General features: G+C 30.5%; 3 protein-coding genes and 1 pseudogene across 5 annotated transcripts; 2 read left to right on the forward strand and 2 right to left on the reverse strand.

Annotated features, from left to right (window-relative positions):
- Window positions 1-632: 632 nt before the first annotated feature.
- On the forward strand, window positions 633-1,220 carry LOC111041326 (SCAN domain-containing protein 3-like). The gene has a single exon (XM_022325548.1). The coding sequence runs from the start codon at window positions 633-635 to the stop codon at window positions 1,218-1,220; it is 588 nt and encodes a 195-aa protein (XP_022181240.1).
- Window positions 1,221-1,315: 95 nt separating this feature from the next.
- Window positions 1,316-9,653, forward strand: LOC111041327 (annotated as a pseudogene).
- Window positions 2,313-8,557, reverse strand: LOC111041329. 3 transcript variants are annotated; one of them, XM_022325553.1, is made up of 8 exons: window positions 7,480-8,557; window positions 7,273-7,394; window positions 6,812-6,878; window positions 6,575-6,743; window positions 6,313-6,506; window positions 6,061-6,240; window positions 5,829-5,965; window positions 4,698-5,196 (listed from the first exon to the last, which is right to left on the reverse strand). In XM_022325553.1, the coding sequence occupies exons 1-6, from the start codon at window positions 7,495-7,497 to the stop codon at window positions 6,091-6,093; spliced, it is 720 nt and encodes a 239-aa protein (XP_022181245.1). In that variant the 5' UTR covers window positions 7,498-8,557; the 3' UTR covers window positions 4,698-5,196; window positions 5,829-5,965; window positions 6,061-6,090. The 3 variants fall into 3 exon arrangements, with proteins under 3 accessions (XP_022181243.1, XP_022181245.1, XP_022181244.1); XM_022325552.1 differs by having other exon boundaries at window positions 7,273-7,415; XM_022325551.1 differs by lacking the exons at window positions 6,061-6,240; window positions 6,313-6,506; window positions 6,575-6,743; ... (1 more) ...; window positions 7,273-7,394; window positions 7,480-8,557 and having other exon boundaries at window positions 2,313-5,196; window positions 5,829-5,959.
- A 228-nt stretch (window positions 9,654-9,881) lies between the features above and the next one.
- Window positions 9,882-13,058, reverse strand: LOC111041328 (protein ALP1-like). The gene is made up of 2 exons (XM_022325549.1): window positions 12,760-13,058; window positions 9,882-10,558 (listed from the first exon to the last, which is right to left on the reverse strand). The coding sequence occupies exons 1-2, from the start codon at window positions 13,056-13,058 to the stop codon at window positions 9,925-9,927; spliced, it is 933 nt and encodes a 310-aa protein (XP_022181241.1). The 3' UTR covers window positions 9,882-9,924.
- Window positions 13,059-15,291: the final 2,233 nt, after the last annotated feature.

Here is a 15,291-nt window from a genome sequence, read left to right on the forward strand (position 1 = left end):
AACATGCTTTTATAATGTCATCCGTAAAATCTGGTTCCACCTGAATAGCCGTATGTAAAACACGCCATTTATTTGCGAGTACTCCAAATGCACATTCGACTGTGCGTCTTGCTCTAGATCAGTGGTTCCCAACCTATGGTCCGCGGACCACCGGTGGTCCGCGAGACATCATGAAGTGGTCCGCGAGCCATACCTACAAAATTTAAAAATATTTCATTTTTCCTTTGGGGCGTGAGACAAAGTTTGTAACTGTTTTTGCTGGACTTCCAACGAAGAAGGCAGTAACTCATTCTTTTTATATTATATACTATATAACGTCTAATTCGTAAAAGCGAGGCAGTCAAAATATTATGTACCGACAATCGTTATCATCGATTCCACGGCGTGGCGCGTGTATATTACGTCGTTTATTAATTATAAATGTATATTACATTATTTCACGTATGTATTATTTCAACCGATAATCTAATCTTGCTGTACAAACAATATTAGATTATTGGTAGAATACAACAAGCTATGTACAAAGTTTAATATTAATTATTGTTAGTTGCTCTGTATTCGTACTCCGTAGTCGACGTCTGTGTTTCTGCCTCTTTTTGATAGTTCGTGTGTTAATAATAAAATTAAATAAAATGGCTCCGAAAAGAAAATATGACGACTCCTATATCAAATTTGGATTTATTGCAATCGAAACTAACCATGAAACTCGGCCGCAGTGTGTTATATGTTCCACTGTTCTTAGTAATGATGCGTTGAAACCCGCTAAATTAGAACGGCGTTTAAAAACTGTCCATCCTAAATTGAGTGATCGACCACCAGCATTTTTCATAGGTAAGTCAGAAAATTTGAAAAAAATGAAACTTGGAACAAGTGGTTCAAGATTCGAGTTAAATGAAAAAGTGCTATCTGCGTCATTTAAAATTGCACAATTAATCGCAAAATCAAAAAAACCACACACTATCGGTGAAAAGTTATTGAAACCTTGTTTACTAAATGCTGTTGAAGAAGTTTTAGGCGAGGAAGCTAAAAATAAAATACAAGAAATTCCATTATCGAATAACACCGTGAAAGCTCGCATTGACAAAATATCTTTCGATATTGAAGAACAATTATTGGTAAAAATAAAAAACTCACCTTTTTACGCATTGCAGTGTGATGAAAGTACTGATGTTGTCAGTTACTGGTTTTTGTTAGATTTTTGGACGATGACAACACAATAAAAGAAGAGCTTTTGTTACTGCAGGAATTGGGTACTACGTCGAAAGGAAGTGATGTAATGAAGATAATTAATGAATATTTTGAAAAGCACGACATTATGTGGGAAAAGCTTGCAGGTTTTTGTACGGATGCACGCATAGAAATTTGGAGTTATTTTAACTACAATGATAGTCAATGTTATACGCATTTGAACGTCGATTTTGAGCTAAGGCTGTCTTGCAGTTGAATTGACATCAACGTAGGGGTTAAATTTGTATGTAAAATATACGACAAATTAGAGTAATTATTAACCATTTTTGTGGTTAATTTAACATTAAGACGTGTTACAGTAGCCGTATAAAAGCTGAGTTAATTTATAATCCTTGAGCGTTGTTTTAGTTAAAATAATTGTCATAATTACCATCATCCTAAGCTCAATTAATAGCTAACTATAGTTAACTATTATTTGGTGTTGATTTAACCTCTGAATTCTGTGATTTTACTACATCTGACACATTGTAATAACATTATCAGTAGTTATCAGTGTCATCACTAACGTCAAATTAATTTATTACAGGAGTGAGCTGACATAATATTGGTGTTGTTTTGACAACAGCAATTTTTAAAATTACACTTCATTAAATGTTAAATTAGATTTTGTGTATAGTGAATCTAACCTTAAATTCATTTAAATCAGGCATAAGCTCTATAGTCAAAACAATTTTTAATTTTGTATAGAAAACATTTGTTTGAAAAATAAATTTAATAAATTTAAACTTTTAACACTATTGTGGTGAATACTGAATTATGGCCATGCTTATTATTATAATTTTTTTATATCTATGTAATAAACAAACACAAGTTTAATTAGAATAACATTTATTTAAATTCAATATTTTTTTACAAATTTAGAACGATAAGTATAGGTATATTAATATAGTTTTATTAATAAATACTAATTATAAAAATAAAGTTTACAATTTACAATGCATATTTTAAAGTAGCATACATTTTACCATTCTCTAGAACTCTAGCCACAGTTGGTGTTGAATCGGGTAATTCATTAATATAACAGCCAATATGATTTGAAATATTTATTTCTTTAGTATTTTCAATTTCATATGCATGGTAATGTGGATCAAAACCTATGCTTGAAATTGGACTGAGTATAAAATAAGGGTTCCTAGATTTCCCTACAAGCAGACTTATTATTTCCCCAAAAATACAGCCATCAAGATTTACATCAATAACCATAAGTAAGCCTTTTTTATAATAAACTCCTTTAAATTTAAGCCAAGAAGCATTAAAACAAACTGGAACTAATTCTTGAGGAAACTTATACAATGGTGCTGGAAACTCAGAATTGACAACAATCTCTTTTCCAGTACCTAATTTCAAATCATGTTGAAAACCAGTTTTTGAAAGAAGGCGACTAACCATTTGAAGTTGTAATTTATAGGCTAATGTATGACCAAGATTTATGCGACAAGGTATTGCATTTGCCACACCTTTCAAAATCTTATGCTTTGCTTCAAACCGTATACATGATGTTAACTTTATTGGACCATTTTTCAATAACATACGACCATAATGGGTTAAAATATGAAATTTCGGTTTTAAATTGCTTTTTGACAAGATGAGATACAGTCTATTATGTTGAGCAACAATAGAATCTAGTAATAAAGCACAATCACTTTGTATTCTACGCGCACAACATAAATCAACTATCTGTCGTAATAAAATGTATAGTTTCCAATTTTGAGAATGTTTAGGGACTAACTCACCTACAATTAAACCAAAATTTCTTACTAGGCATAACATCTCCGATGCTGACATAATAACTACCCATTATTTAAGCTGTTCTGATTTATTTTTGGAGGACAGTTTTTGCGTTCTGTAACACCGTAGTCAAAAAGAGTTATTCTAGAATTTAGTTGGTTCAAAGTAAAATATTTTTTATCAATAAGATTTTTAATTACTACTGCCATGTCATAACGTGCCACTCCTTCAGGAATATCGTGCATAAAATCACAAACCATATTTTGTACAACATGAAAATTGGGCACTTTGTTAAATATACATCTTTCATTTAATCCAGAATTAGACACACAGTTTAAAATAATATCGGTTTCATAATTATTTTCATTCCGTATTAAAGTGTCAACTTCGCGTACCATTTTATGAAGATCATGTTTAGAACAACGACAAATTCGGCAACAGTAATTAGCATTAAAACTTTCAACAAAACCCAGAATTGAATTTAGACCTAAATTGTCTCCTAATACCAAACCAAGAGCAAAGACTATTGTAATTTCGACCGAGTCAACTTGTATTGTAATGCCATTGGTTTGAAGATCTTTCAATTCATTGATTAGGGATGAAAACATTATTTCATTTGTCACTTTATTAATTCCTCGATCAGTAGAGTGAAATAAAAAAGCTATAAAAATGTTTTCCAAGGCAGACAAATATTCAGGAGGAAATGCTACTACTGAATAATAAATACATCCCATTTTATGTATTCCAGAATGTGAACCCAATGGGTTACCTAATTCAACATCATCATAGTATAAGTAAATAGGGAATACAATTTTGTCTGAAAAATTACGTCTCATTTTTTTCCAAGTGGAACCATCCAAAAATGAAATCATTGTTTCATTATTGGATAAGGATTCATTCATAAATTTAGTTGCAGTTTTATAAATATCAGGAAGTTCAAAGAAAGCTTTCAGATTTCTTTTTAAAGAAAGAAAATGTCCTTGTACTGGTACCATTAAAAGTCTATCTTCGCCAAGAACAGTTTTTTTTTCTTTTGTGTAACCTACAACTATAGTTTTTGGTATGATGAAAAGATCATTTGAAACTAAGTATTTCATGCGAAGGTGCTCAGTTGTAAGATCTAAAAACGGATGTTGAAGAGCATTAAACATTTCTTCAATTTCAAATTTTGTTGAGACATTACTTAAGTTTAAAAGTGGCATAATCTTTGACTTCAATTCAAGTACTATATCACTAGAAAATAATTCTATGACCCCATCTATTATTTCTTGCAAAAGCATACTTGTTACAGACGGTTTCATCATAAGTTTACTAATAAAATTTAATGCACACTTCTTAACAATATTTGTGTATGATATTTGTGTTAAAGGCAACAAAAATAAGTCATCAGTGTTTTTAGTCCTTATAAGTTCATCAACAACATGAATATCTTCTAGAACTTCATATGTGTCAATATGGTGATCAGAGGTAGTAGTCATTTCTGACAAATTAAAAAGAGTAGATGCAAATGAAGAAGGTTCAGTATCATTATAGATATTACCAATAGCTTCACTACCTAAATTATTGTGTAATGCATTATCAGAATTTGATTTTACTAATGGATGACTTCTGTTTAAATGTTGCCTAAAGCTTTTTAAACCTCTAAAGTCTCTACAACATGATTGCTGTTTGCACATATAAAACGACTGAGTTCCTAAGTTATGGTAAATTTTCATGTGCCATATAAGTTTAGAAATTTAGCTATGCCTTTTCAAGCATAAAAAACAGTTGTACATTTTGTTACCAATTGTAATTACCTTTGACAAGTTTGATAAATTGTATAAAATAGTATTCCATAAATAATATTAAAAATTGAACATACCAAATTTAAATGCTAACAGTTGCGTTCATGGTATTCATTTTACTATTTAAAGATACAATAACTGAAGATTGACGATCATAATTTGTTTCTATGTTGTACAGCTGTAGTTGTAGAATTATCCATGACTCGTAACATTCTTTTGGATAGCAGCAGTGTAATGCCATAAATGTCTTCAAACAAGCATCTACGGCTTCCAATGGACAGTTAAATGTCCAAAATTGATCGTCGACTCTTGTATAGCAGTATTGAATTGAAAATAAATCTTTTCCAACCAATACTATAAAAGGCTGAATAGTTGTGCCATACTGTACATATTTTTTAATTCTTTTATCTAATTCAGCTTCAAGTCCTGTCAAATTCTGAAAATCAAAAGAAATATTATGACCTAATATACTGTATTATTAAAAGGTTCAAAAATTCTATTGTTACAATTTGAATGAAAAAAATCCAATTAGTTTAAACAACTTCTGATGATCAGAGATTTGTAATTTTTATTATAATTATTATTTTTATTATTTTTAAATACTTAGTACTAAAAAAACAATATAAAACGAAAATGAATTTGTATACCCCTTCAAAAGATAAAATCTTGTGCCGAAGAGGGTGAGATCTAAATTCTAATTACAATTTATATTAATAACAAAGTAGGATGTATAGTACGGAATGAAGACAGACTAGAATTATATTAGATAGATATATGACTGAGATTTAATTTACAAACAAAACTTTTAAACAACTTAAATGAATTAAAGCTACATAAATTAATTATTAGTTTTTTATATAATTGTGTGCTTTTATTAACTGTACTCTGTTGTCCAACTGTGATTTTAATGTTTTTGAAGGTATTTAAATTGGTATAATTTTATTCCTGGTATTATATCTGGATTCAGATTTATATTTGTATTATAAATACTATGTTGTCTTTTTTACACATAGTTACAATATATAATGAATTTGTTCAATTAAAATGTAATTAATAAATATAACTTACAGTAACATGAACAACAAAAGCTGCAGCTGACTCAACAAGTGACGGTTTCCATGAATTTTTGTTATTTTTGATTTGTGTTTTAGTGGGCACAAGATATGGAATTAGGAGAAGTTTGAGAATATTGCACGTCCTGGTATCTTATATAAGGGTAATAAATAGTTTAAATTAAAACAGTCAAGTACATGTTTGTAAAAATATTATTTTAATTGATGGATTTATATTTTATACTCACTTCCACTGAGTTGTACAGCATCGAGTTGTTTCAATAAGTCTTTACCATAGTTTCTTTCACTGAATTTCTACGTAAGCTCAGTAAATTATTTGAAAAGTAAGTCCACTTTTTTATAAATGTTGGCCAATCATGTAAAAGATCCTTAATGCTGGGATACTCCAAATTAAAATCTTCAAATACCTTAAAAACATAAATCTTGAATAAAGATACTAACTAATTTTATGCTATGATTTATTATATTTGAAAAATTACCAGAACATATCCTTTTGGGCCACATAAAATAGGCCAGGATTTAAAAATTTCAGACAAATGACGTTTTGAAACGTCAGAACCATGGATTTCTGTTTTCCTTATATCGTAAGTAAGTTTCCAGTGTTTAATAACTTCTTCAAAGTCAGAAGATGGACCTGACTGACTCAACCAGACTTTAGCAGCTTCAATTTCATCTATTATAATCAATGTTATTAATAAATAAACATTTCTACAAATTAGGCATATTTTATAATTGTATTACCAGAAAATGTTATAACTGCAGGTGATATATCATTAGCACATTTAGTTTTTCTTTCACCTTCAATAGCACCTATACTTCTCAAACGACGCGAGACATTCTTCCACCTTTCAACTAATTTCCCTTTGGCATGAGAATTATTTCCACTGCTCGATGGTATGAAATATAGTTTCTATATAAGATGCATAGTATAATAGTTTTATTTTTCATAAATATGCTGAAATTAATTTGATAACCAACCTCTTGTTCTTTAGGAAATATTTCAATGATTAAAGATGCAATTTTCCGAAAGTAAAAGTCAGTACACCTGAAAATTATCAAAATATTACCAAATAAATAATACTACACATTAATTATATAATATTTAATTGGCTATTACTCTACTACTCAGTAATTACTAATTATATTCAAATCAATTCTCAATTGGTAGATTTATGTTATTTTAAACCTAGGCAATGAAAAACACATTATATTTTTGAATGTATCTACCTATATAAATATAACTTCATCAAGTATTGGTGTTAAAATAAAAATATAGCTAAATAAATAATAAATAATAAATAAAATTAAACTCTGTAAAAAAAACCTAACATTCTTTAGGTTTGTTCTATAAATGTGCAGTTATAAATATTGTTATATTATTAACATTGATCTAGACTAAATTTTTGAAACTAGGTACCTACACTGATTTGATTTATTACCTGCTCTTATCTTGAAACAAGTAATTAATTAAAAGTTTAGTTAGGCAATTCTGAGCTTCGTCTGAGAGGTGGCCATTATTCACCTTAGCATCAGTCATAATGAAACGACCATCATTTGTTGTCTGCAATAAGGCCATAATTGTCTACAAATAATTCATTACAATTTTTTACAAGCTCATACACTGTTATAGTACATTAGTATATTACTTGTAAAGTCCACTCCATTGGCTTATATACACCATACTTGGGATGTGGAGAATATGGAGAATATCTATTAGAACTACTTGCACTAGCACTTACATTATTATTGTTATTTACTACATTCAAAGGGGCAATGATGTAATCTTCATTTAAATTATGTATACTTCCAGAAATACTATCATTATAACTTTGATCTTCAAAAAACTGCTATAAGTTTAAGATGAGGTTTGAGATAAATAAATTAAAATAACTAATTGAACAAATTAAACCAATATTTAAATTCATAATGTCTTGTATTATAGGTACTTACCTCAATATATTGTATGTTTTCGTTATCGTCCTGGTCCATAATTTATAAGTAAATTAGTTTGTAAATTTTAAAACTTTTAAATCAAAATGGTACGAGACACGATGCCACGATGGAGTTAAAACGAATAAGTAAACTAATCGAAATAACAGATATTATAGGTTATGTGTAAAATTAATTTAATATTTATTTTTTACTATGTTTAATGTTATTATAATGACTTGTCATGTGGTAAAATTACACATTGTGAATTGTTAAATCAACACTCCTTGGGTATTCATTCTAGTTACAACATGGATAAAAATAACGTGGTAAATGATAATAATATAACACTGTTTGATGTTGAATTAAATTACTTTGGAGTTAAATCAACACTTTTTTCTTCTTATATATACTTCTAATATAGTTGAAATAACGTGGTTATTCATTTTTAAATTTTACTATTTGATTATGTTTAAAATGATGCTCAATTTTGTTATATTAAAGTCATCTTGCTAACCAAATCTACTAATTACGGTAGCTACAATGACATTATTATAATGTTATAGATTGACTAATTGTGTACATTTCATACCAACAAACAAAAGTTTCAAAATAACTATTTATTGTTGCTTAATTTACGTTTAATTATAGTCACGACAATTTATAACAATTGTCAAGTGATCTACACTCATGATGACTCTCGACAAAGTGTTATCGTGAATAGAACCAACTATTAACTAGACAATTTGCTCTCAACACCCCTATTTATAGTAGATTTAACTCCGAAATTTCTATGCGTGTGGAGCTCCAGCTATGCTAGGATCACGTTCGGGCCTAGCAACGTTGGTTAAAGAAAAAAACTGTTCAGCATTGACAACGCATTGTGTAATTCATCGACAAGCATTAGCTTCAAAAACATTACCTGAAGAACTCATATATACTTTAAAAACAGTCCGTAAAAATGGTGAACGCTATCAAAAGTAGTGCACTAAATACTCGCATTTTTAAAAAAATATGCTCGGACTTGGATTCTGAACATGAAACTTTGCTTTTTCATACCGAAGTCCGATGGCTTTCGAAAGGAAACATGTTGGCACGATTATTTTCACTTAAGGAGGAAGTGACAGTGTTTTTAACTGAGAAAAAAATGATCGATTTATTGAAATGTGTTTGTGATCATAAGTTTGAAATGCACTTGGCTTATCTTGTCGATATCTTTGAGCATTTAAACAAGCTTAATTTACAATTACAAGGCTCCGGAAATCATAAATTGGAAGGCGCTTCAAATATATTTATATTTGAAGATAAACTTCGCGCATTTATTTGTAAAATTAATTTATGGATAAGTAAAGTTGAGATGAATAACTACTCAACGTTTCAAACACTAAAAAGCATCGTCGACAACGAAAAATATGCTGACTTCGTGCCTGAGGTCCAGCAAAATGTGTTACACCATCTGCATAAACTTAAAGATGAATTTAACCGGTATTTCCCAGAATATAATGGTTATGAAACGAAAAGTGTCCGAAGTATGATTCGAAACCCTTTTATTGTCAAAGTTGATGAGGTGGATGATGATATCCAGGAAGATTTGATAGAGTTACAAAATGATCGAAACTGTAAGGATACGTTTGAATCTTCCATGAATATCGAAGAGTTTTGGTGTAAAAAAGCAATTACGTATCCTAAGCTTCGAGAAATCGCACTAAGATATTTAGTCATGTTTTCAACAACTTATATGTGCGAACAAGGATTTTCCGCACTGCTCTACATTAAAAACAAACAAAGAAATCGGCTGGACGCCACTAAAGACATGCGTGTAGCTTTGAGCAATATTACCCCAAGAATATCTTTGTTAGTAAAGGAAATGCAAGCGCAAAAATCACATTAACTTGTTTTTATAATTAAATTTGCCTTTTATAAAAATAATAGTATGATACCCATTTTTTTTATTATGGTAATTTGTGTTGAATTGTTAATAAATGTAAAATTTTTACCAAATTAAATTATTTTGTATAGTAAAGTAGTAGAATTATATATAATAGTATAGTAATAAAAAGTAAAGTAACATAATAAAAATTTACATTTTTCGATAAATTTTGTGTATTTTTGTAAAAAAAAAAGGTCTTCCTAGTTTTCGTAAAATTGAGGTGGTCCGCGACCTATAAAATATTGTCGAAGTGGTCCGTGGTGGTAAAAAGGTTGGGAACCACTGCTCTAGATAATCGGTAGTTGAACACTCTTCGGGAATCAGTAAGGTTACGTCCAGGGTACGGTCTAAGTAAATTGGTATGTAAAGCAAACGCTTCATCCCCAATAAACACATACGGTTGTGGGTTGGTACTTGTATTTGGTAAAGTAACTGGTTCAGGTATGTTCAATTTGCCTTCATATAATTGTTTACCAAAAGCACACTCCTTGAACACATTGGAGTCCCCTTCACGACCATATGAACCAACATCGATTACAACAAAATTCAAATTTGCATCAACTATTGCCATCAAAACGATAGAGAAATACTTCTTATAATTAAAGTACAACGAACCGGAGTTGTTAGGATTTCTACACCTTATATGTTTGCCGTCTATTGCTCCTAGACAATTGGGAAAATTGGTTTTAGAATAAAATATATTTGATATTTCCACCCAATCTTCTTTGGTCGGTTTAGGCATCTCTTTCGAATTTAAAGTTGACCATATCACTTTACAAGTGTCTTTTACGATCACTCCAATCGTACTTCTTCCCACACAAAAATCAAATTTTAATGCAGCGAAGCACGTACCAGTTGATAAATATCTAATAAATAAAATATATATTATTAATTAATACATTATTAAAAATACATTTTGATGGGTCGCTTTTTTTAGTTTTTACATTCTGAGCGTAACAATGTCACAATGCATTGATTTTACTATGTGTATGTTTTTGTTTATTACATTTTTAGATTCTGAGCGGAAAAACAATTTTCAAAAAATGTCCACTTAAATTGAACTATTTATAGGCATATGCAATTTTCGATTATTATTAGTTTTTATTAAATTAATATCGATAAATTTAATAGAAGGCTTCTAACATATTGTTATAATAGCAGTTGAAAAATAAAATAAATTCAGTCACAATTTTTTTTTATAAGCATTCATAGTTTGAATTTTGACAAAATACGTAAAAATCACGAAAATTCACAAATTATTTTAAGCTAGAAATTCATAAAAAAATTTCATTTTCTATATTTGATAAAATTTTCAAAATATTTTGATTAGTTTTGAGCTGTTACTGAAATTTTAATTTTTAATTTTTTTTTATTAATAGAAAAAATTAAAATTTTATCGGTTGGGTCAAAAAGCTAGAAAATTGAATATATTCATTGTAACAAGGCTTCCAACATATTGATTCAATAGCAGTCGAAAAATAATAAAAATAAATATTCATGATTTTTTTTATAAGCATTTAAACTTATTTTTATAAAATTTAATAATTATTTTGTAACCAAAAATTTATAAAATTTGAATATTTTTATCTAAAGGTTCCACTTAAAATTTATTTTTATACTGATTTCATTAATTATTTATAATATTATAAATTAATATAATCATAGTGACCGATCTGAAAGCCAAATGGAGACATATTAGAGACCACTATTCAAAATTTATGAATCAGGGTAAAAGTGGCGAAAGTGCAAAAAGAAAAAAATATGTATACGCAGAATCACTGACGTTCTTGCAGCACATAATTAAAAAAAGAAGGTAATTCTATTAATAAAAATATTTATTACAAACAATAATATTCATGAAAATGTACATCACTATAGTAATGACAACTAGATAAATTATTTTTTATTTGCTCATAGGACGACAGGTAATTTCAATGAAAGTGTACAAGAAGAAGAAAAAAATACCGGCGGAGAAGATTCATCCCAAGAGCAGGTTTTAGATAATGAAATGATACCACCTCAATCCAACAGATATTCAACTTCAAAAAGTAAAAAACAAAATAGTTCCAAGGTACAAAAGATGACACCATTTCAAAAAGAGTTACTAAGCAATTTAGCTACTTCCGAAGAAGATGAAACTTCTGATCCTGATAAGGCATTTTTATATTCCTTAATACCTGAATATAAAAGACTAAACTATGATCAAAAAACAGATTTTCGTCTCATGACTCTACAATATTTTAGGAACGTATCATTAGGCTCTAATCAACTACAATCAACTCCACCATGTTTTAACATTTATCAAAACACTAGTCAGAATGCCCCTATTCCAACTCAATATTCAAGTGTATATCCTTCATTCAATCCCGGCATGGAGAACAATCAAAATCAAAATCTTATGCCACAACCCTTGCCAATATATTCATCTAATTTCAATCCAAATGCTCAACATTCCACACCATATCCTAAAAACTCATATACTTATATATCTGATCAATCCCAACAACCTACTACTAGTGAAGATTTGTTTGAAAAACTGTAATAGTATGATAAATAAGTAAAGTTTATACTTATTGCAATAGGGTGCGTCATTTCAGTTTTTAAATTCAAACATCATGACATTTTAAAATTTTTTTTATAAATATTAAAATAACAAGGTTTTGTTATGCAGTAAAATATTATATGGTGCTTATAAAGTATTAATGAAGTTAAAAAAGTATTTAATTTTTAATATTTTAAGAACATGAAATTGTTTCATTTTTTATATTTTATAATTAAATAACAAAGATTGTTATATTTTAATGTTATTTGTACTATACTGTTAAATATTATTTGATCTTTGAATAAAAATAAAGTATTACATTTTTTTTTCTTATAATGTAGTGTTTGTCCGTGTATTTTCATAACCTAATACAGAAATTATGTTAAAAAATAAAAATAATTATTTTTAATTTTTGATAACAATAGCTTATAGGTGATTAGTGATAACTTATTAATTATTAATAATCATATACATATATCACGTTGAAAAACTTAACTTTTATACGTAATATAAAAAAAAACTTACCTTAAAGTAATTGTTAGACGTTCCTCAGCAGATATCGGATTACGAAATTCGGTGGTATTTTTCGTTATATGTGGCCGTAGAGTTTTTAGCAACTCGTCAAAACTTGAAATTGACATACGATAATACTCAAAGAATTTATCAGGATATAGTCTAATATTTTCAAAAAATGTCGTAAACTGGCCTATTTTCTCACGATCCGTATTTAGTGGGTGTACCCAATACCTTCGTTTTGCCTTCGGTGGATCTAATAAGCCTAATGCTTCGGCTACAGCAACAACTTTAACCTTTTGATGATTCATTTAATCTATAGATTATATATATTATATATTATATTATTATATATAATACATTTATAAAATATAAGTATAGTATACTTACTTATGGAGTGTTCAAAAAATAAATTAAAAATACAAAAATGTAATAATTTTGACGCACTTAAATTAGGTAGGTACCTAATATTATACTCGTACCTATAACGTTATAACTGACAAGTAATATGACAAAATAATTCTGAATAAATTATGTAAGTAATCTAGGTCTACATCAAAGAGCGTAGAGACGTTGAATGTAATGAAATTATTGGCCTTAGGTAGTTTGACGAATTTGGAGACTAGTGGTGGCGTTTGGAACTTGGAATGCAGTAGCGGGAACAAAAACGCATAGATGTGACATCAGTTCGTGAACGACTCCCGTCCGAGCAACACGTATGTTAACGTTTAGTACGCCTTTATAGCTTCGATAGCGTAAAGGCCAGTCTTCTTCGATACAGGTAATATGATATTATTATTCTCCCGTTATCTCAGCCCGTAATTACCCAGACACACGCAACTGCCGCATTACCTAATTAAACGACCGCCGACCGCTCGCGGTCGTTACCGGCCCAAGGCCACCCGACACCTCTCACCTTTATCATTTTTCGTAATGAGCCCAACGTCCAATTCTAAGACCGCTTCCACAAAGCAAAACAACAAACCACCTTTATCACCATTAATTCTCGTTAAAACTAAAATACCACAAACTACCAATAAGTCTCCAGATGACTCTTCCGACTGCAACGATATCTGGCAAACAATAGACCCAAAAAAACGACTCAGATCACCGCTTATCAAATCTCCTCCGCACAAAAAAGCAGACTCAAACATATTCATCACAAAAAACCGATATGCACCGATATCTCCCACCAACGAAAATGAACCAATGGATAGCACGAACGTACAGCCCACTGATAATGCCGCTGAAATCAACACCGATAAAATAAATCTTCCTCCTCCAATATTCATTCAAGCTCAGCTAAACTTCAACACATTCTGTATCAAATTAAAAGAAATTACAGACTCTACAAGTTTTGCATGCAAAACTACTACCAAAGGTGGCAAATTACAAACCTTCAGTTCGGATTCATACAGATCTGTTGTTAAATTTTTAAAAAACGAAAATGTTTCCTTCCATTCCTACCAGTCCAAAGAAAGCAAACCACTCAGAGTAGTAATCAGGAACCTACATCCTACTACCGACAAGGACCACATAACCAATGAGTTATCCGAACTAGGTTTTCAAGTCATGAACATCACAAACGTTCTCCACAAATCTACTAAAACTCCACTCCCTCTTTTTTTTATCGACCTCGTACAGTCTCAGTCTAATCAAGAAATCTTCAAACTAAATTCTCTCTGTTACTCCAAGGTCAAAGTAGAAGCACCATACACTAAAAAGGAAATTCCCCAATGCCAGCGTTGTCAGTCCTACGGTCACACCCGTGGCTACTGCAACCATACCCCAAGATGTGTTCGCTGTGGTGATACTCACGATTCTTCTGAATGTCAAAAATCTCGAGATGAACCAGCCAAATGCGCACTTTGTGGTGGCTCACATCCTGCTAATTACAGGGGCTGTCAGTCCCACAAGGATATCCTCAAACACAGAAAAATTATTTCAAATCCTAATTCAAACTTCAGAACCAGCCACTCCACTACCGACAATGCCAATTCAAATCTCACCGAAAATCTCACATCGCCTAAACATTTTCCTCCCCTTCCCAACTCAAACTCATCTCAACATCAACCAGCAACTCAGGAGAAACCGGATCAATCTCCAACGAATAATCTCTCCGTCTACCTCTCCACATTTGTTAATGAGCTTAAATCATTAATCAACCCACTAATCTCACTCGTCACGACCCTCATAGAAAAACTCATACACAACGATGGCCGCCGTTAATAACACCAGTCACCCACTCTCAATCTTTTTGTGGAACGCTAATGGAATTCTCAATAACATCAACGAACTTCAACTCACCCTTAATGAAAATAGAATCGATATCGCAATGATATCCGAAACTCATCTCACCCAGAGAAACTTCCTCAACATCCAAGGCTACGAAGCACTCAGAGCAGATCACCCGGACGGCTCCGCTCACGGAGGAACTGCTCTACTTATCTCTCGCAGAATACCTCACTCTCCCCTCCCCCCTCACACTTCAGACAAACTCCAAATCATTGCTTCTTCCATTGTTCTTAACTCAATCCCAATCTC

This window comes from Myzus persicae, unplaced genomic scaffold (assembly GCF_001856785.1).
Source record: "Myzus persicae strain clone G006 unplaced genomic scaffold, MPER_G0061.0, whole genome shotgun sequence".
NCBI classification, from domain to species: domain Eukaryota; kingdom Metazoa; phylum Arthropoda; class Insecta; order Hemiptera; family Aphididae; genus Myzus; species Myzus persicae.